The sequence below is a fragment of the Xenopus tropicalis genome, chromosome 7 (assembly GCF_000004195.4).
Source record: "Xenopus tropicalis strain Nigerian chromosome 7, UCB_Xtro_10.0, whole genome shotgun sequence".
Lineage (NCBI taxonomy): Eukaryota > Metazoa > Chordata > Amphibia > Anura > Pipidae > Xenopus > Xenopus tropicalis.
The window spans coordinates 49,990,042-50,013,294 of NC_030683.2; the positions used below are offsets into that span (position 1 = coordinate 49,990,042).

General features: G+C 36.9%; 1 protein-coding gene across 3 annotated transcripts; it reads left to right on the forward strand.

The window, feature by feature from the left end:
* The first annotated feature begins 823 nt into the window (after positions 1-823).
* On the forward strand, positions 824-23,253 carry bms1 (BMS1, ribosome biogenesis factor). Of its 3 annotated transcripts, XM_031905126.1 has the most exons (24): positions 824-935; positions 1,668-1,811; positions 2,012-2,193; positions 2,539-2,729; positions 3,780-3,859; positions 4,888-5,076; positions 5,217-5,359; positions 6,002-6,123; positions 6,237-6,433; positions 7,172-7,311; positions 7,503-8,167; positions 8,294-8,395; positions 9,222-9,382; positions 9,696-9,777; positions 10,904-10,986; positions 11,732-11,917; positions 13,050-13,238; positions 14,320-14,500; positions 16,008-16,066; positions 19,881-20,003; positions 20,185-20,332; positions 20,917-21,092; positions 21,380-21,541; positions 22,546-23,253. In XM_031905126.1, exons 3-24 carry the CDS (start codon positions 2,018-2,020, stop codon positions 22,771-22,773), a joined length of 3,783 nt encoding a protein of 1,260 aa, XP_031760986.1. In that variant the 5' UTR covers positions 824-935; positions 1,668-1,811; positions 2,012-2,017; the 3' UTR covers positions 22,774-23,253.

Consider the following 23,253-nt stretch of genomic DNA (forward strand, 5'->3'; position numbering starts at 1 on the left):
TGAAAGAGCGAGCTATGGCTGGGAGATCTACATCAAGTGTATTTCGAATTATTACAGCGGGGGAAGAGTGAGAGAAATGTATCCAGGTGATGGTCAGAGAAGGGGACACTGTTAAAATCAGAAAGGGACAGGTTTTTGGTAAAGACTAAATCCAGAAAGTGGCCATCCTTATGAGTCGGAGCGTTTGTCCACTGCTGGAGTTCAAAGGAGGAGGTTAGACGGAGAAAACGTGAGGGCCAGGGTTGTGAGGGATCATCAATGTGGGAGTTGAAATCCCCAAGAATAATTGCAGGGCCGTCAGTAGAGAGGAAAAAAAGAGAGCCAGGTTTCAAAATCAGAAATAAGTAGCAGGGGAGGAGGCTGATGGGGGCCTGTAAATAACAGCCACCCTTGTATATATACATTTAATGCAAGGATGAGGCAGCTTTTTCCTCTGCATTTGCTTTGCACTCAAGTATCTAAAAAATCATCTTTCAACGTCAGAATAGACTGGCTGCGCTGCCAGTAAACCTTTTTTTCTTATAAAAACAGAATGCAGCGTCTGATCCCATCATTAAATATACAACACGTCCCAAACTCCGAAACTTTGTGCAAAAGAAGAAAAAATACTGGGTTTTCTTATTAACATTCTGCAATAGATTTAAGTCATCGTGTATGTATATACTGTTCTCATTTTAGTCCAATACAGGGGATATGGACAGACGCAGCAAGGGTGACAAGCTAACCCTTTCAACATGTTGTAATGGCATAACTTGCGCAGCATCGGAATCGGCACACTGCTAAACTGTACCGGAAGGAGTATAAACCACTACGTGCGCACTTTAGGTTCCGCTTCTGTTCTGTTTCCTGACGGATTGCGCTAGGCTTGTACACTTCCGGCGGATCCGAGTGCCATGTGGAGTAAATGATTTGACTGTAGTGTGGGGCTGTATCAGGTAATGATTTTGCTAAATGAAAGTAGTGGAACAGTGTTAGTAGTTCTGTATTGCTGTTTAGCATTTGCTGAGTACAGTTAATAAGAAGGCGCTCACAACAACAGTATTCGCAACGATCGTGTAGTAGTGGCAACATACATTCTAAGCTGGGGTAACAGTGGTTTTTAGCCGTGCTAAACAATAATAGTATAGTAATGGGTAGTATCCATGATAAATAGTAACTGAGTATCAGAGGGTAATATCCATGAAAACATTAATAGTGTAATATCTGCTAGTATCCACACTAAATAGTTATAGTGTGTAGTATCCAAGCTAAAATGTAATAGTCTGTATTAAATGTGTTAAATAATAATAATTGTATAATAGTGGGTATTGTCTGTGCTAAATAATAATTTTATAATAGTGCGTAGTATCATGTATGTATGTCTTTATTATAGCACTATCATTGAATGCAGTGCTTTACAAGGCATAAACAGGGGTACCGTTATTATAAATCAATTCATGTTTAAGTACATCTTTGAGTACAATAGTCATGTTTTTTTTCCCAGAATTCCAAACTCTGGCAAATTATCTATGCCTACCACAATTTGTGCCCGATTAGCCAAAATTAATGCAACTGAGAGCACTTTTTTTTTTTTTTTTTTTTGCAAAGCTGCTGATATTGCACCAAAGTCTATCTGGTGTCATTTGCGGTGTTTGGCATGCCAGTGATGTCTGCTTCTGATTCTTTAGGTGCAAGTGTGCTGTGCCTATTTACGCTGGGCACATTTGACAATTGTGCCTATTGATGCTCCAGAGTTCCCCTGTGTCATTAAGGGCAGCAGCACTTGATTCTAAACAGAAGGCAGGAAGGACCTGAGCGGCACACAGCCAACAGTATGACGTTACAACTTTGGGTGAATGTACATCAGTGAAAGTGGTTTTAGGTTCAAGTTGTGTGGACCATAGCTATCCTTGCAGATGTACATGAGTCTTATTATTGAAAAAATAGATTATCAAATAAAGTAGAAATGTGGGTACATTTGCAGGCCTCCCAAACACCAGTTTAGAACAGATATTTTTCATTCCATTTCAAGTTAAACATGGAGGAGAAAGATCAAAAGAAGCACCGTAAGAAAAACAGTGGGCCAAAGGCAAACAAGAAGAAGCAAAAACAACAAAATGATGGAGCAGCTGGTACAGAGGAAGATGCCAGAAAACGGAACCCTAAAGCTTTTGCTGTGCGCTCTGCTGTGCGGATGGCACGAACTTTTCATAGGTAGGAACAGTTTTTTGTGAAACATTTAAATATGCTTGTTCTGTATATTGGTGCATTTCCTTGTATTTTGTGCTACCACAGTTTACTACTTTGCATTAAATAGTTAAAATTACTACTAATTTGTGTTTTTTTATTTGTAATTCACTGTAGTAAATATACTTTTGCATTCTATGTAGGGCTAAACTTCCCTGTGTAAGCAGGAATTCACAAAATGAAAAAGGCTTTTTTTGGGATAATGGACCATGCTCTACACACACCTTTCTGTTTATTCAGGGTTATAAATTTGTTAGTTTGCTTGTAGCTTTCTTTCTCCCCATTCATTATATATGGTTTTGTTTTAACCAGGACTCAGGATATCAAGACCAAAAAGCATCATATTCCAGTAGTAGACCGAACACCGTTAGAGCCTCCTCCCGTGGTTGTGGTGGTTGTTGGACCTCCTAAAGTTGGGAAGAGTACCTTGATCCGTTGCCTGATTAGGAACTTTACCAAACAGAAGCTAAGTGAGATACGTGGACCTGTCACTATTGTATCAGGTTAGAGGCATAAGTATAACATTTTAAACATTAAATAGTAGCTTAAGTTTAAAATCAAATGTGATCTGTATGCAGTGTGGAAGTGTCATAGTCCTAGGCCCAACAAATGCAACAAGATACAAACAATCTAGACCCAGAATAATGAACCTTTCTGTATCACAGAGGCTTTAATTTGGCACTTACCCATGTGCTGCTGGCATAATACAGCTGCCTAGCAAAAACAGGGCATGTAAATTTAAATAGAACCTGTGCATCTGAATTTTAAAATCTTTTAAAGCATGTGAATTATAATTAATAATTCACAGATAAAGGCCCAATAAATAGTGCAATTTTTCACATGCAAACATCAATAGTGTCCCTATTTTGTATAGATCATTCCCTTTAATTATTCTTGATGGCAAAAAGAGTGTACTCTAGTAAGCTATGGTAAAGGTGTTTTCATCCCAGAAATTACCCTGATGCCAGTGGCTTTTTGGGCAGTATCCTAGCATGCTCTTGTCATAGACTCCTTTGGTCTGATTCTAACCTAAAGTCTATGCAGGCAATATGCTTCCATTTAAAATGAAATTATAAGAATGCCAAGAGTGCTAGTTTCATTGTTGTCTGAATTGTTTGCAGCTATGTAGTCATGCAATGATTTTAGCGTTAGCGAGAGTTATCTGTTAACAGATTTAATATTTGGCATTACAGGTGGGTAAAATATATATATGAGCTCTAAAGGGCTGATTTAATAAATCCGGGAAATATAATTTTATTTAAATGTTTCCACATGTTGCTGTGAAAAAATAAAAATAAATGGGCAGGGCATGCTGTAATGGTTTATATAAGGGCCTTTACATTGCATGCAGTGTGCAAGCAGCAGTGATACTGGACCATCTTAGGCGGTTACTTACCGGAATATAGCTGTTAAACATATGCGTGTGCCTTGTCTAGTTTTTACTCGGATCCTGTACCTAGAGTTCCTGCCATAATACAAGTTTGTTCCATCATTTTGCCTTCCTTTTATCTCTTATTTTTGTCTGTTTAGAATTTTTAACCTTTTTTTTTCAGGAAAGAAACGCCGCCTAACCATTATAGAATGTGGCTGTGACATTAACACTATGATAGATCTGGCTAAAGTTGCTGACTTGGTAAGGGAGTGTTATGAAGAGATTTGGGTTCCCATTCATTGTTCAATCAAATATTTATTTTAATTATTTTGCAATTTCCTCAAAAGAAACATTGGCACTGTTTGGATTTTGTGCCATGACACTCTGAAATCAGTTCTTCAACTTTTTTTTTTCATTTTTTAAATGTGTATGCACTCTAAAAGGGAATCTAAAACCAATTTAACTGGAATTACTGGTGACCAAAGTAATAATATAATAAGGAGCATGGATTTCACGATTTAAATCTAAATCAAATAATGCTACATCAGACTATATCGGACAAAAGCGTAATAGTGTAATAACAAGGAACATGTAACACCTTTGTTCCCACCAGAATCAATTGAAGTAAAACCACCTTCATTAACAGAATAGGGTTACAGTGGCCTGCACAGCATCATTTTGGCGCTCTAAGAAATAAAGACTTATTTTATGCTTTTGCATTTCTACCTTGACACTGTTTATTCTTTCACTCAATTTGACAACATTTTAAAACAAAGGTTTATACAAAGGGATGAAGAGATTTGCACCAGGGGTAAATGGAAATTAGGGACTAAAGCAGAGGTAGCCTACCATAAAGGAGTTGGATGAATAGTGAGAAAATAAAACAGTTGTTTTTTAAACAGATGGGATGATTAAAGTAAAAAGTAAGTTACTGAACAGATTACAGAGAGCAGTGAGTAAATTGGAAGTACATTCATTGAGAATTGAGAACAAGTTTTATATAAAGAAGTTGTTTCCAGTAGGGGTAGGTATGTTTTATAGACTAGAGGACCTGGGATATTAATTTACAAAACAATTTGGCAGTAAAAATGATATGTCACCAAGGTGTTCTGTGATCTTATAAAGGCACAAAGCCAAGTGTTGTTATACAGGCCATAGAACAAGGTATATTTTAATATGCTTGTTTTTTACAACAGGTGATGCTTTATTTATTATAATACATAAGTTTCATTGTCATGTGATCTTCATGGCTGTTGTGTAATTTGCTTCCCTGTCTGCCTGTCATCCAGGTGCTAATGCTGATAGATGCAAGTTTTGGCTTTGAGATGGAAACATTTGAATTCCTGAATATATGCCAGGTTCATGGTTTCCCCAAAATAATGGGGGTTCTCACTCACCTTGACTCATTCAAAAACAATAAGCAACTTCGCAAAGTCAAGAAAAGACTAAAACATCGGTTTTGGACGGAAGTTTACCAAGTGAGTGGCATGTAATCAAATTAATCTGAATATTCTATTATGGGGGTCTATTAATTCATTATGTATTAGAAAAATGTCTTCCCCCACCCCCCCCCAAGTATGCTATCAGTTGTTTTTAAATAATACATTATGTTTTCCAGGGAGCAAAGCTTTTCTACCTATCAGGCATGGTGTACGCAGAGTACCAGAAACAGGAAATCCGCAATCTGGGGAGGTTTATTTCTGTCATGAAATTCCGCCCTCTGTTGTGGCAAACTTCCCATCCATACATCCTTGCAGACCGGTAAGACTCAAATTAATTAAGCTTTGACCCATGCAAATATTTAATTACATATATTTCATACTGACTTTTTCAAATGCTGTCATCAAGACTTTAACTTGTGTCCAAATTATTTGTAAATGCCATGGAAGATGCATTCATGTTGTTATAGTTGTGGTGGGCAGGCATGGGTCTACTATTATACACTGTTTCACACTTTACTATTGTGCTTTACTTGTACAAAAAAGGCACTGGCTGCAAAGAGTGCCCTGAATACTATACCTGGTTAATGCAGTAAAGTATAAGAATTGCTTGCTTTTAACAGTGCTGGCTGCATATTGCGCTTCATTTAAAAGTTATAGGCACAGTGCTGTATAGATACTTGCTGCAATCACTTTCTCTATAGCATTTTAAAGGTGAGATTAAGCTTCATATTAACAAGTATGTTATACAAGAATGTGTTCTAAGCAACTTTTCAAGTGGTCTTCATTATTTATTAAGGATGATTTAAAAAAAAAAAAATTGCCATTCCCATTTGGCCTATTTCTAGTCTTCGCTGTATTCTTGTGTGGTCTTATCTGGTGTACCACCTATGGTGAGAATAATCTTGCAATAACTGTTGGCTCATTTGTAACTGTTTTACTTTTTTAAATAAATTTCTAATAGAATGGAAGATCTGACAAATCCAGAAGATATTAGACAAGATCCAAAATGTGACAGGAAAGTGACGCTTTATGGCTACCTGCGAGGAGCATATCTAAAGAACAAAAGCCAAGTTCACATACCAGGTATATTTAACAAAATATTGTTTATGCTTCAGCTGTTTTTAGTAGAATAACAAATCTTTAATATTTGTAGATCAGTAAAGAATGATGATTTAAATCCTATAATCTTTTTGCAGGTGTGGGAGATTTTGCCTTGAGTGAAGTGAATTTTCTACCTGATCCTTGCCCACTACCTGACCAGCAAAAAAAGCGATCTCTGAATGAGAAGGAGAAACTGATATATGCACCACTTTCGGGAGTGGGAGGAGTTCTGTATGATAAAGATGCTGTTTACATTGACCTTGGACCTCATCATGTCCAACAAGCTCAGCAGGTAACAAAATTAAGCAATGATTTACTTTACTTTTGTGTGGTGCTGACAGCATGTAGTTTATGCTCTAAACATACCAATACCGACAGTCTATGAGAGCAGTGCCTCACCCACATGTTGCATTGTTGCATTCAACACTCACCTGCTTTTTTTGGACCATCAGGAAAATTTGATCAAAGCTTTGATCAGTCAAATGACTAGGTAGTAATTTTTCAGTTTCACCATCTACTATCAACAGTCCATATTCCCCAGTGAAAAGCAAAGAAAAGATTAGGACAATTATTTTCTGTGCTGGAATGAATAAATACATTGTTATATTGATTGATGTATCAATACTGCTTAGTAAAAGTTACCAGCAATTGATAAATTGACACCTTAGTCTAAACTTTAGAATATGTTACTTTTTGTTTAAAAATATCTGTAGCTTTTCTTGAAAAATTTATTTTGGGGCACAGGGAACCACAGGTCTTTGGTAAACTCCGGTTTTCAGTGTAATGCCACAGTTACTTACGTAAGTAAGTGTGTTTTGGGATTTCTTTAATGTCTGCAAAATTAATATATTCTTGTGTATACTTGTAATACTTGTATGTTGCAGGCTTTTAGTAATTATCACAGTAACAAATGTTCGATTCCAGAAAGCTTTCCTTTGAAATTCAGCTAGGTTTATGTCACCAATAATATATTATATATCCATTAATATAAATTTAGTTCATACTACATTCTTACTATTACTGATTGCAGCGTGCAGCAAAGCCCTCACATGAGCTGGTGCAGAGCCTTATTTCCACAAATGCAACAATTGATTCAAAAATGTCCTCAAGCAAAGTGTCTCTGTTTACTGACTCCAAACCACTGGGCCTGGAAGATGTGGAAAAGAAAGAGTAAGTCTTGTCTCATGCTGTTAATTTCTTATATGCACAAACAAACATCTAGTATTGGATAAATGACTTCTACTAAAAGGAAATGTTTTGTAGTTAAAGTAATATTTTTTGTATATGCACATACAGTATGTGTTGCTTGCCATTAATAAATGGATGGTTTCATTACTCCATCTGTTGGTATTTTTATTAAGATTTGTGATGCCCTCAGAGGAGAAAGTTTTGGATACTAAAACTGGCAGGATTCGACGCAAGGCAGTTTTTAAAGGTGACAAGGGTGAGGAAGTTTCTTCAGATGATGAGGGGGAAGATGAGGAAAATGAAGTTGATGAAAATAAAGATGAGGAGTCAGAAGATGAAGAAGAGCTGATAGAAAGTGAACTGGAAGAAGATACTTTATCAAAAATTCCAAAAGCTTCTAAAAGGCCAAAGTTAGAAAAGACTAATATACCACTTGCAGTAGAGATGCCAGCATTTGCTGATAGTGATGATGAACTTGAAAAGAGTTCAGAAGAAGATTGTGGCTTAGAAGATGACGAGGATGAAGAGAGTGAAAGCGAGGAAGAGACATCAGAAAGTGAAGAAGAAGAAGAAGAAAATGATACAAGTCTAGTTCAGCTGGCCTCCACAAAACCAAATCAGGCAAAGATCAAAGAAAGAAAAGCAACCCCTACTTTGGATAGCGGTAACTGTACAGATGACAATGGCAATTCATCTGATGCCGTGGACATGGATTCCGAAGATGAACAGAATGCTGTAGATTCAGGGGAAACAAGTGAAGAAGAGACTGGTGATGAGGAAGAGTTACTAAAAGAGGATGAAGAATTGTTTGAAGAAGACATTGCCTCTAATACAATGGGTAAGTAGTGTATAGCAGTTCTTATTTTGCTTAGTGTGTGCTATTCACTGAGTTAAAAATGTCCTTCAGGTGCCTAGGTTTGCTGAACATTTTGTAATAATAAGTTGTTTTAATGCTTTTGTTTAGGTGCTTTAAAGTGGAAGGATGATTTGAAAAAGAAAGCAGCAGAAGCTTTTTCACGCCAACAGCAATCTGTTCCTAATCTCCGCAAGCTGGTGTATGGCACAGGTATGTAGTTATCATGTGTAAGGTGTGCTTCAACCCAAGATTTTCCAGTTTTATGTTCAGTAATAAAAGATGTATAACTTAAACTGAAAGTACCCACACCATGTAATGTTTTAATTGTTTTGTAAGTCTTTCTAAGTTCACTAAGTTTTATTTTTAAGTTCACTCCTTTACTTGCCACAGATTTTAGAGTCTGTGGAACTCAAGTTATAGAGGAGAGTTATTGAGGTTCCAGTTCTACAGTTCAGATTTCCTATATATTCAAAGCAGAATATTATATTGTTTGACAATTCATGGTCTCACTGACAGGAATTCAGCCATCCCGCAAAAGTTTTTAATATCCTTAGGTATAGGTGCAGAAGCTTACTCCTACTGCTCTAATTATAATATCAGAATAGAGGGCTTTGCACTGTTTCCTTTGTTTCATTTCTCTACTCCCATTTTTCTACTCAACTCTCCCTTTCTCTGCCCCCTTTGTCACTTCTACTCTTCACTCTTCCAATTCTCCACTTAGCTAATCCTCTCTGGTACCCTCTTTAGCAGTTGTGTACTGCAGCAAGGATTCCCATCCTACCTAGCCTTCACTGTCAAATTCCTTTACTATATAAATTATAATATCACAGGGATATGCTGGTGTCAGAAATTTGTAGCTGTTCTGTTATCAGTAACGCGCATGCTACCATAGCGTGTAATGGAACTGTCAGGAAATTATATGAACAACTGTTTCCAGCATAAATGTGCAGTTATATACTAGTATGAACTGTACTTGGTTATTTAAGTACCAGCGGGCTCTCTTATTTTCTTTTAATGACATCTGTATTCTCAACAGTGGCTGAAGTGCAAGACGATAAGGAGGATGAAAACGATGAAGAACAAATAGGTGGCTTGTTCCATGTCAGTCGCCCTGACAAAGAATCCAGACAGGCTGCTAATTCAGTGGACTGCTCAAAATTCTTGGTTGACAATCCCCAAGACTGGGATAATACTGAGGTACGTAAGAGCAGATTCTGCCTTAAGTACATAACATGCATGGTGTTTATTTCCTAAATAACCCTGTCCCCCTAGCAAAAAGAGAAGTTTTTCTTACGTGATATATATATATAATAATTTCTACTGTGTTAAGAATTAATTAAGCTTTCATTTCCCCTTAACATAGTGTAAGAACCAAAAAAAAGTCTCTAATATCTGGAAAAATTACCAATTTGTGTAGTATATAGCACCTATAGCAACCAGGCCCAAGATGTTAATCATATGGGATTGCTCTTTTCTGTAATTCTGTACTTTTATTCTGTGTAATTTCCAGGTTATGGACTGTATCCGGGATTGTTTTGTTACTGGTAAATGGGAGGCAGATAAAGATGCAGAGAAATTGCTACAGGAAGATGGTATGTGTGTCTTTATACTAAAGTAACCGATACTGCTTTGCTTATTGTTTTAAATATTAAAAGACATTGTGTGACATCTACATATAAATACATGGCAAATTTAAAAGGTAACCATAATGAATGGGAATCTGCTTAACTTGGCTCAGTACTGACAGACCGCTTGTGTTCTGAGGAGTGGGAGTGGTCCAACCATTTTTGACTGACATCTTATGTTTAACCCCCGCCTGCCCATCTTTCCTACCCGAAGAAAACCTGGAAAAGACTTAAGAAGGTCTAAAAATGTAACCCAATCAACCCTTACATTGTCTGACATTTTCTGTCTCGCCTGAGTCACTAATGAGAAAATCATTAAAGAAGCCACATATTACTTGCTTTTTATGAGCAGCATCAATAAAGTTATTTAGCACAAAGCCCCAACAATTTGAAACATACATGCCAAGTGAGCTGGCAGGTCATGTGGGAGTTGTAGGTAAACAATAACTTTAGGGTATCCTCATGCACTTTTCCATAAAACTACAAGTTGCCTTTTGTATAACTTATAAATAAATGTTGTTGGAACAGTAACTTGTGCTACTGTTTGTGCAATAACATTGTAGTCACTCTTTATATGTATGCAAGCTAATTGATAGCAGAAGGAAAAACTTTTGTTTTGGGGTCAGGAAAATGTGATAACAGGCCCATATCACTTGTGCTTTACTAAAGGAGTACAGACAGCAAAAGTCCTGTAGAAGGGCCAAAGAGGAGTATCCCAAAGAAAAAACATGTTGCATCTTCCTTCTAGATAGAGTACAGTATGTACACTTATGCATACATATTTTAGTGACTGACAAGGCCTATTTATAGCCTGTTTATCCTAATACTATCCCATGGCATTGTTTTTAGACATATAATAATATTAAACTAAATTAGATTTTATGCCATATTTTAAATATAAACTAGGTTTTATTCACCCATTCTTAATATCCATAGGGAAGGTGTAACATCTTTCCTTGGGATACTTTTTTTTTTTTTTTTTACCCCTGTTAAAATGCAGGTACGACATACAAATGTTACATATCCCAACATATAATCAGAGCTCTTTCTCTTGAGGTTCTGTCAGGAAAAATAATCTCTTATTATTCTATAGAGGAGGCATATGGTGACTTTGAAGACCTGGAAACAGGGGAAGTGCACAAAGGAAATCCTGAATCTGAATCTGAAGATGAGGAGGTATTTATTATATTGCAGCATATTGGTTAAGGCAATCTCTTGCTTCAGTTTGAATGTTAATGATTATTTTCTGCATTTTTTCTCCCCCACACCTTGGTTGAAAGGCAAATACTTGGTGAATGTGATTGCTAAGAGAATGATCTTCTCATACTTCATCTGATATTCTTTTCTAACAACTGATTTACTTATATTAAGTGCTGTAACAGTCACACCTTAGTCTTATCTGTTGCTGTTAACATTATCCATACCCATTCTTTATACTATACTGTACTATATCACATCATCTTTGTGTCTCTAGAGTAGATTAGTTCAAAATCACCCCAGTATACCCTCGATCATAGCTAATGTCCAGAAAAGTAGAATCCCCGACATTGCAGCTCACAACTTCCCTCTGTCCTCAACAGAATGGAACAAATTTCCCCAGCAGTGCTGGTGACTGCAGGGGTCATTTATAAACATGGGGAAAATTGCACCAGGGCAGTTACCCATGGCAATCAGATTTTTGCATTCATTGTTCTATGAAAGAAAAGCTATAAAAAGCTATGAATTACTGCCCAGGTGAAATGTGCCCAATGTTTATAAATGAGCCCCTGCATTTTTGTACCTTTAGTAGACTATACCACAACCACTGTATTTTTCCAGCAGTTTGCCACCTTGGTTTGTCTCTAGAAACACTTTATGATAATCTGTCATTCATGACTAAAATCAAAGCTATGGCTGCAGTAAACTTTGTCTTAATCCACAGATGGAAGATATGGATGAAAAGAATAATAAAGAAACTACGCAGTCACCTGCAGAGGAAGATGAAAAAAAGCAGCGTCTGGAAAAGAAACGGAAGCTGAAGGAGAGATTTAACTCTGAATACGATGAGGGAGATGCAGATGCTACATATTTTGATGACTTGAAAGGAGAGATGCAGAAGCAAGCAGAGGTAAGCACCTAATGCAGGCATTGGTCATGCTTAAAATGTGAGCTTATTTTAAAATATATACATGAACTGATGAACTGATTTATATTTTAAAGGAAAACCCCTCTGTTGCAGTTGATACTTCTATGATGTTCCCAGTGAATTTAATATGGTTGTATATAAGTATTTTGGTTTACTGTAAACCAAATGTGAGCCTTCTAAACATCAACATACTGATGAATTCCTGTGCACAGTCTATGACAACATGAACTAGAATTTTAAATAGTATACTTGCTTACTGGTTATCTGCTTTTTTGGTGATCTCTGCAATGTGATATTTAGGAAGCTGTGGGAGTTTGGTGGGTTTTACATTCTCATAGAGTTATTAAGAGAGGACATATATAATGATGTTGGATTGACTTCTATTTAAAGGAGAAGGAAAGGCTAATAAAGGGTTAATCTCAAGCTGTAAGCATACCTTCAGTTCTCTCAATAGTGCCCTTAAGTCTCCCCATATTTCACCTGTTCCGATGATCAGAAGCCAAACCGTAAAAGAAAACGCTGAGCTGTGTAAAGAAAGTTCCCATAATGCCTCGCTCCTGCACCGAGACCCAGACCAGTGTACATGCTCAGTTTGTAAGACTATGAGGAAGCTTCCCGCTGATTGGCTCAGATCCACATTCCTAAGGTGGGGGAGGGGTTCTTAGCATTCTTGAGGAAGGGGGGAGCAGGAGAGAGCTGCATGTCTCTGGCACAGGAAAACAGACACAACAAATCTTTTGACAGAGAACTCAGTGCAGCATTTATGTGAGTGCTTATGGCTGTATTTACATGTAGACCTTTCTGGTAAAGCTTACTTAGTTTTTACCTTTCTTTCTCCTTTAAGCTTTTATATATATATATATATATATATATATATATATATATATATATATATATATATATATATATATATATATATATATATATATATATAGAAAGTCAGTCCTGGGTGATGTTATTGTGCAGGGTGTAAATGAAGTTGGAATGCTTTTTTTTTCCCCACATGGCCACACACGGAGTAGTTGGTCTACTTACTGTTTATTTTCTACCTGTGCCATCTTATTTTTCTGAATCTGATAATCTTACTGTTTTAAGCTACTCTATTGTCTTCTAGTTAAACCGTGCAGAATTTGAAGACCAGGAGGATGATATCCGTGTACAGTATGAAGGTTTCCGGCCTGGCATGTATGTTCGAGTTGAGATTGAAAATGTTCCGTGTGAGTTTGTGGTGAATTTTGACCCTTGCTATCCGCTGATCCTTGGTGGACTTGGCAACAGTGAAGGAAATGTTGGATACATCCAGGTATGTTACATTTGATTGACTTTACTACCCTATGACACAGCATTAGGACTTTGCTTTACGCCCGTAAAAGGATATACATTTTCTTCTGGTGATAGAACCCTATTATTAATTATTTGGTATATGGATGTGAATCTGCATTTTCTAGGGGCTTTAACACAACATATATTATTTTAAATAGAGGCAAATCTATGTTAGAGTGGAGGCACTGAATGGCTTCTCCTTTTCAACTACTTTAAAGGGGACATTTATAAAAACAGATATTACTGATTTTTATTTTGTCAATTCCCATGCATTTTTTATGTCCACTTTAAACTGGAAAACCTAAACATAAGCAATACCAGCATGTTCTAACCAGATGACAGTGCAGTTGACAAAAATTATTTAATTTGCTAACTTATTCAGGTTGGTCCTCCGAGTAACTTAATTGCTTCTGAGATAGTAGCAGTTTTAGACTGCTAATATCAGGCTTTCGATTCTGAAGGTCATAATGGCAGTGACCCTGTCTATGTGCTTCCTGTATTCACTTAATCCTAGGGTTCAGCATGGTACTAGCATGATAATGCAGATACCTCAGAAACCTATATAGAAAATTAAATGAGACTAAATCCATTTTTGGATTGCTTACCTTTAAAATTAACTTTTAGTATGGATAGACAGCAGTATTCTTGGGCAATTTGCAGTTAGTAATATTTACCTTGTTTTCTGCAATTCTGAGCCCTGGAATTTTTCACAGTATGGGCAGCATGGTGGCTAGGTTTGACACCTTCCACGTTTGTATGCTCTCCCAGTGCTTGGGTGGTAACTTGGTTTCTTCCCAACACTCCAAGAAGATAAAAGAATGTTAACTGACTCCTGATTAATAAATGACTGTGTATGTGTGCAGTTGTGATATTGACCTTCTTGAAAGGAATGGTGTGTATGTATATAAATAAAGTATAATAATAGAAATAATTATTTGTAGGGTGTGTGTGCATGTATATATTATAAAAAGTGTACACACCTGTGTTTGTTTATGTATGTGTTTTTTATGTATGCAAATATTTATCATCTTCACTTTGGATTTAATTTTTGGTGCCCTTAGATGCGCTTGAAAAAGCACCGCTGGCACAAAAGGATACTTAAGACTAAAGATCCCTTGATCTTCTCTCTTGGGTGGAGGCGCTTCCAGACAATACCTTTGTATTACATTGAAGACCATAATGGACGCCACAGGCTGCTCAAGTACACCCCTGAGCACATGCACTGTGGGGCTACAATTTGGGGTAAGAAATATTAATGATTTATCCTTTTAATCTTTTAGTCTGACTTCATTTGCATGAAATGCCTGATGATTTTTGAACATTTTGTGCTGTCACACTTTTTGTATTTCCTGGGCAATTTTTCTAGGAAAACCATGTATATTTTTCCTCAAGACAAAAAAGTTTTATAAGCAGGTTCACCACTGGGTGGCACTATCCTTCCTTCTATTCATATACCAGTCTCTCATTCAAACCACTCACTGGTTGCTAAGGTAATTTGGAGTTAGCTGCTGAAACTATAAACTCGATAGCTGCTGAACAAAATTTAATAAAAAGTTTGGGTAACATGGTTATAACGGAATCAGTTCTTCAGTGTATACAATAGAAGTGTCGGAGCTTCCAAACCTGCCTGATAGGGACACTCATGGCTTAGCTCAATCTAGTCAATGGTTGATGCAGGTTGTGTGGTACATAAAGGTTTACTGAAAATTAATGTGAACAAAGCACCAGAACCTGATGGTATACACCTTCGTTTACTGAGAGAGATTAGTTCAGTTTTAGCCAGGCCTGATTTTCTCACCTGTTCTTTCATCTGGTATAGTACATGTATGGGATCCCTTATCCGGAAACACATTATCCAGAAAATTCAGAATTACGGAAAGACCATCTCCCATAGACTCCCGAGCATTCTGGAAAACCGGTTCCATACCTGAACTAGTACGATTGCAATCTTGCAGTTAGGAATGATTTTTTCCCTCTTTGAGGCAAACTGGAGAGGCTTCAGAAGGGTTTTTTCCTTCCTTTGGATTAAATAGCAATTGTCCCTGTTAGTAATCTCTCACTGTAGGGGTCCTTGCCCTCTGAAACACGATTAGAAGCAGTGTGCAAAAGGAGTCAGGCAGGAGGTCTAGTACAAAGGAAAACCTATACTGGTATGCAATTTGTATAACCTAAAACTGCTGTGTTTTGGTTTCTCTTCTTACTTTGTTAGTGCCTTTTTATCATAAACCTGACACTTAGGTCTATTGCGCTCAAGAATACTCAACCACTATGATGATTTCAGGAAGAACCCTGGCAGTCATACATCCTACGCACATGTCACTTCTTTTGTGGTGACAGATACCACCTGACAAACATTGGCAACAGCATTTCAACTCCTCAAACAAAGCCAGCTTAAAAATGTTGTTTATAATGTTACCTACATACATAATTTTCACTATTTGTTGTGTGATGAGGTTCTGTGTTTCACATGAATTATGTTATTTTGGCGACCAGTCATTTTATTAAAAAAATGTTCTTCTTTACCGGATTGCAAGTTTCCCTGTTCGTATTTAGCCACAGAGACCAATAACGAAGACATAAAAAAATATTACAAAGTATGTTACTTTCAGTGCTGGTATATTATTGTGTGTTATTATTTTGTATATTTTATGTAGCTATTTTGTGTGCAAGTCAACAGGTGATTATGCCACAAATATACAACAGCGGTTCTCATCAGATAATGCTATTTCATCATGTTATTTCCCTCCAGGTCCTATCACACCCCAAGGGACTGGTTTCCTCGCTGTTCAGTCTGTTAGTGGCACCACTGTGAGTTGTTTGTTTGCATATATAATATACATTCCTAAATTAATTTACTTTTAAATTATTGTCTTTTAAAGGAGACGGCACGGTAAAAACTAAATAAGCTTTATCAGAAAGGCCTATGTAAATACAGCCATAAGCACTCACAGAAAAGCTGCACTGAGTTCTCTATCAAAAGAAACACAGGATTTCTTGTCTTTTATGTAAACATGTTCTTCAGTATCAGACTTCCTCTCTCAGAAAAATCCTTCATTCCGGGGGCTGGAGTCTGCTCAACTCTCTCCCTTCTCCTGCTCCCCCTTCCACCAGAATGTGTGATCTATAGCATGGAAGCAAACATAGGTAGCTTCTAGGGCTATTTACTCTGGTATAATAAAGCTTTCTGCAGAATACATATAGCATTCTAGGTGGCACTAATGTGACTAATCTTTTGGCAGTAAAATGCCAATATGACTTTCCTTCTCCTTATCTATTAAATTCTGTTCTTGGCTGAACCAGTTACATAGGGTTGAAAAAAGACCATAAAGTTCAACCCATCCAAGTAAACCCAGCACACACAACCCACACCTACCAATCTATATACTCGCATACATAAACTATATATACAACCACTAATACTAACTAGATATTGGTATCACAATAGCCTTAGATATTCTGCTTGTTCAAGAACTCATCCAGGCCCCTCTTAAAGGCATTAACAGAATCTGCCATTACCACATCTCTAGGAAGGGCATTCCACAACCTCACTGCCCTCACCGTGAAAAACCACCTACGCTGCTTCAAATGGAAGCTCCGTTCCTCTAATCTAAAGGGGTGACCTCTGGCGCGTTGATTGTTTTTATGGGAAAAAAGAACATCCCCCATCTGCCTATAATCCCCTCTAATGTACTTGTACAGAGTAATCATGTCCCCTCGCAAGCGCCTCTTTTCCAGAAAAAACAACCCCAACCTCGACAGTCTAACCTCATAGTTTAAATCTTCCATCCCCTTAACCAGTTTAGTTGCACGTCTCTGCACTCTCTCCAGCTCATTAATATCCCTCTTAAGGACTGGAGCCCAAAACTGCACTGCATACTCAAGGTGAGGCCTTACCAGGGACCTATAAAGAGGCAAAATTATGTTCTCATCCCATGAGTCAATGCCTTTTTTTTTTTATACAAGACAGCACTTTATTTGCTTTAGTAGCCACAGAATGACACTGCCTGGAATTAGACAACTTGTTATCTACAAAAACCCCTAGATCCTTCTCCATTAAGGATACCCCCAACACACTACCATTCAGTAGATAGTTTGTGTTTATATTATTTCTACCAAAATGCATAACTTTGCACTTATCAACATTGAACCTCATTTCCCAGTTTGCTGCCCAGTTTTTCAATTTTGTCAAATCGCTCTGCAAAGTGGCAGCATCCTGCATGGAACTTATAGTTTTGCACAATTTTGTGTCATCAGCAAAAATAGAAACAGTACTGTCTATGCCCTCCTCCAGGTCATTAATAAACAAGTTAAAAAGCAAAGGACCAAGGACTGACCCCTGCGGTACTCCACTAACCACACTGGTCCAATTAGAAAATGTTCCATTTACCACCACTCTTTGTAATCTATCCTTCAGCCAGTTCTCTATCCAATTACAAATATTATGTTCTAGGCCAATATTCCCTAATTTGATTATTAACCTTCTGTGAGGTACTGTATCAAACGCTTTAGCTAAGTCCAAGTAGATGACATCAACTGCCATTCCAGCATCAAGGTTCCTACTCACCTCCTCATAAAAGGCGACTAAATTAGTCTGGCAAGATCTGTTACGCATAAAACCATGCTGGCACAAACTGTGAACTGCAGTGTATTCAAGTACCCTATCCCTTATTACCCCTTCCAAAAGTTTTCCTGCTACTGATGTTAGACTAACAGGCCTATAGTTTTCAGGCTGAGAATGGGAGCCCTTTTTAAATAACGGCACCACATTAAAAATTCGCCAGTCTCTCGGTACCATGCCAGACCTCAACGTATCCTGAAAAATTAAGTGAAGAGGCTTGGCAATCACAGCGCTCAGCTCATTTAATACCCTGGGATGAGTCCCATCCGGTCCTGGACCTTTGTTTACCTTTACCTGTTCAAGTCTCTTTTGAATTTCCTCCTGAGTGACCCATGTGTCAGTAGTTGTGGAGGGAGGATTTAGTTTTTACACGTAAATGTAACATACATAGTGTTTCTGCTTGTTAATGATTTACGACTTTAGGCTGAGTTATATCTCTGCTAGAAAATTCATAATTTTTTTTCTTGACAGACTTTTTTGCATTTTTATTATAATATGCTGGGCCCATAAATGCTACCCCATCCCTGCCAACATGTGCAACATTGTAAAAGCTAGTCCTGATGAACATTCAGTGGTGTAGATTTTGTGGTTTTGGAAAGAGTCAAAAGTCAATAGAACTGATTGAGAGGTCTCACCAACAACCAACAGATAAATTGATCACTTGTACCTTAGGTAGGCATTTACTAGCTGGGCTGCTTCTGAAGTAGATACTCCACAGTGCATACTATTGTTTTGTTAAATAGCAAGGTGGTGTAAAGAAAACAAACAATAGAGCTGCTCTGATTTATGGCAGACTACCTTTGCTCAGAGGCTATTACTCTTATTTTCCTTGAAATGGTTTTGTGAGACTGATAGCATGCCCATACTTTTAAATCAGTGGATATGTCCTACACTTATCCTATTAAATAGATCCTTTCTACTCACCCACTTTAGTATATTAAAGAATATTAAGACATTTTCTTTAGCAAGCTGCTAAAAAGCCAACATTGTTTTTAAAAAAAACATGGACTGTTTGTGCATTTTGGTTTTGCTGGCCAACCAGTCACCCTTGGTCTATCCAGTTACACTTTGTTTACTTTATTCATCTAGAATCTCAAATTAATTCTGCATTTAAGGAAAAATTCAATTTACTTTGCTAGGGTTACAAATTAGCAATGGTGGGAAAGTGACACTGCTCTTTTTTGGTTGACCTTGCCTCTCACTTAAAACTATCTGTTCCTCTATAAATGCATTGTTAAATGCTGGAATTCTGATAGAATTGATTGAAAGTAGCACTTTTTAGCAGAAAAATGACTTAACGGAGGATCTATTTTCCTGTCTGCTTGAATTATGTGGATACACACTCAAGAAACCTTTGATTTACAGTTTAAGATGTTTAGTTTTGCAAATAGCTTTCACTTTTGTGATTAAGACAATTGCCGATACACCAAACCTGTTAGTCTTTTCTAAGTGCCTGTACCACATGACTAGCCATTCTTAGGGGTGAAGTTTCCCAGGGCAACCAATCAGAAATTAGATTTCAACAGTTAGAAAACCAAAGCAAAGCATCTGATTGGCTGCTGTAAGCAACATTACTGGTAATGTTTTACTCCACTTTTTACACAACATGTTAAATATACCCCTAAATGACGTGACATTCTAAATTCTGCAGTTTGGTGACTGCATCTAGAGTTATTGACATGGTGTAATGTTCTGTTTAAACGTAGCTCCACGTATATTTTTATTGAAGGGAATTAAGATGTAATATTATTAAAGAAAAATATGTAGGTTAAGTATGCACAGAATCCAGAATATCTGGATCTCACTAAATGCCAAATTGGCTAAATAACTAAACCAAATCTGAACTGCATTTTGCATGTTCAGATTAGAGCAAATCTAAAATCTCCTATTTCTCTTCTATTTGCTCCTATTTCTTAGTTTTACTCATTTGTTAGGTTTAATGAACTGTCTCTTTTTGTTGTTAAGGCAGAAACTAAAAGTAAAAAATGTTTTTGCTTCTCACAGGCGGATTTTCGAATAGCTGCTACTGGTGTTGTTCTTGACCTAGATAAATCCATCACAGTAGTGAAGAAGCTAAAGTTGATTGGATACCCTTGCAAAATATTCAAGAATACAGCCTTTGTCAAGGTGTGACATTTTATTTAATGATAATTTCATCAGCCAAATAACGTTGTAAAAGAAAAAAAAAAAAAAGTTTATTTCATTCATGTCTGTATATGTAATAAGTTTTGTGGTAGAGCAAATGTATATGTTTATTTGCAGAACCATACCTATCACAAAGCAGCTTACCCTTGTCTATTACTTTCAGGGAATGTTCAGTTCCACACTTGAGGTGGCAAAGTTTGAAGGAGCCTCTGTCCGGACTGTTAGTGGTATCAGAGGACAGATTAAAAAGGCTCTGCGATCCCCTGAGGGAGCATTTCGGGCTACCTTTGAAGACAAGCTGCTCATGAGTGGTGAGCAACGACTGTTACCATGGACTAAAATGTTTGATAATTACACTTTTCACTCTTTTTATGTACTTATTTGGACCATAAACAGAAGAAAACAAGAAACTAAATGTTTTCAGTTGTTTGTGACTTCTCGTTGCATGGAGCATTTTCCATGCAGTATTTGGTATCTAGAAGTTAGTACATAGAAAAACCTGTCATTGTGAACATTGTTTATCGGTCACGTTCCTTGTTAAATAGGATAAAATACAGAGGGATATAATACACACAAATATCTGTTGGGTGTGACATTATAAGTCCCTTGCATGTTTTGTAAGATGTTCATCCTTGTAATGTCTTTATAAGAAATTATCCGTGGTACACACATATAATGCCAGTTTGGTTTCCAGGCCTATTTAGTTCAGCTTTGCAGAAACCACCTCAGTTTCAGGGTTCTGTTTCTTTTGAGATCTTAATAGACTTCTAATATCAGGCCCAGTAGATTTACAACATAGACTTTTTATTATTGCAATCCAGATGTACATAAATTCATTATCATCTATATATCTAACATAATTTCTTCATCCTAAAATGTGTTTGTCTCTTTATAGACATTGTTTTTCTGCGTACATGGTATCCAGTTTCTGTACCAGCATTTTATAACCCTGTTACCTCCCTGCTGAAGCCAGTAGGACAAAAAGATACATGGACTGGTATGAAAACAGTTGGACAGTTAAAGCATGAACTTGGTGTCCGTCAGAAGCCTCGAAAGGATTCTCTTTACAAGGTGTATATTTTGGCGGAATGTTTTTTTTTTTTTTTTTTTTTTTTTGTGTGTGGTTTAATATTACTGGACAAATACTTTTAGATATTGTAAGCTGATGTTGCTGAAGTTAAACCAATAAAAGCTGGATAACCTTAAAACCATGTTGCAAAATATACTGCAGTGCTTATTAATAGTTTTAATTTTGTGCGTTTTATTTTTTTACATCTGTGGTTTTATGTAATTCCCAGCACAGAGGAGAAAGCCAGCAAGTATGTATACTGAACCAACAATTTCATTCTCTTTTCCAGCCCATTAAAAGACAAGTAAGACACTTTAACCCTCTCCACATCCCCAAAGCTCTACAGAAAGCACTCCCATTCAAGAGCAAGCCCAAATTTATGGAAAAGAAGGGTAAAGTTACAAGGGACCAGGTGCGGCCTGCTGTCATAAGAGAGCCACATGAGAGAAAGGTGGGTGTCAGTTCTTCCAGCATTCTATATACATACATATTTATAGATATGAGTTGCCATTGAAAAAATATAATAAGTTCATAAGTTGATCAATAAAAATTATATTGATCTGTCCAGTTTGCCTCAGAAAGGAAACAGATCCTTCCTGGTTGCAAAAATGCAATAGAACAAGTCTCTGGAGCTGTTGTCCCCAACCTTTTTTATTCTTAAGCCACTCTCAAATTTAAAAAGCTTTGGGGAGCAACACAAGCTGAAAAAAGTTCCTGGGATGCCAAATATGGTCTGTGATTGGCTGTTTGGTAACCCCTATGTGGCTAGCAGCTTACAGAAGGCTCTGTTTGACAGTACACCTGGTTTTATGCAACCAAAACTTGACTCCAAGCCAGGACCTGTTGTTTTAATTCAATAATTTGGCCACCTTAGATGGGCATTTTGGCAGAAGAGCCTCTTATTTGGTGATGTTGTGTATGGCCACCTTTATAGATGGGTTATTGGCTCCTGATAAAATGTACCATTGTGTATGAATGTGATAGCGACCTTAGATAAGCTCCACTGGGAAAGTGAGTGAATGGTATATAATCTCTGTAAAGTACTACGGAATATGTCTGTGCTATATAAATAAAAAAAAATATGTTATGCTACTATTTATTTCTATTTATCACTTTACGTGTGGCAAACTTAGACAGTGATTCACTTGTTTGAAGTTTTGTTTAATTCCAAATAAAGACAAAAATAATTACTTGTTAATAGCTAGCTAAAGGCGAGGAAAGTATACATTATTAGGGTTTGATTGAAAAAGTAGGATGAAAAGTAGAGCCTTGCAGCAAAACATTTTGTTAAAATTTTGAGCTATAGATTCATTTAACATACATACAAACTAATCCATCATTCATTTGTTACCTTAAGAATTGTGATATGCAAAGGAAGCATGAGGGCAGTTATATATTAGTAAAATGTGTGCCTTTTGGGGTTTTCTCAAGTGCTAACGTTGTTTTATCCCATAGATTTCCGCTCTTCTGAATGCCCTTGGAACAGTTAATAACTACAAGAAAGCTAAGGCCAAGCAAAATCATCGGCAGCAGCGCACAAACTTCTTCCGGGACAAACAAAAAGAAGAAGAAGAAAAAATCAAAAGGCAAAAAGATGCCAAGAAGAAGCTTTTCAGAGCAATTGGACAGAAGGAAAAGAAAAAACAAAAGTCAAGTCTTAAGGGCAGCGAAGAAACAAGATAACTGCTTATAACTTCATTTGTCACAGTGATGTGAAAATATGGCTGCTTTAACATCCCCTGGTTATAGACAATTTTACTGCCTTCATGTCAGTTACTGCCAATTTTATGAAGATTTTCCCAGACCCACTGCAGTACTGCAATATTTAGAAAGGATATATGTAATGCTAAAGCAGGGTATTACAAATAGGATTAAGTTTTGTTTACTAATAGAATGCTAGAAAGCAGCTCCCATCTTCAAGGTAAATAACTTACTGTGTAACCTTCCTGTGGATAGCAGGTTGTGGAAAGAAAATTGAGAGAGGGTACCAGTACTGTGTACTATCATTTTATTTTATTTTTTTTTATAATAAATACATGCAAAATACCAACTTCTGAAATCTGTGAAGAATTGTGTGTGTTACCAGTATCCTCTTTGCTAAGGGACCTGCAAACAGTTTGTACAGAACAGAACCCTTAAATAAATTTATTTTATTATCTTCCA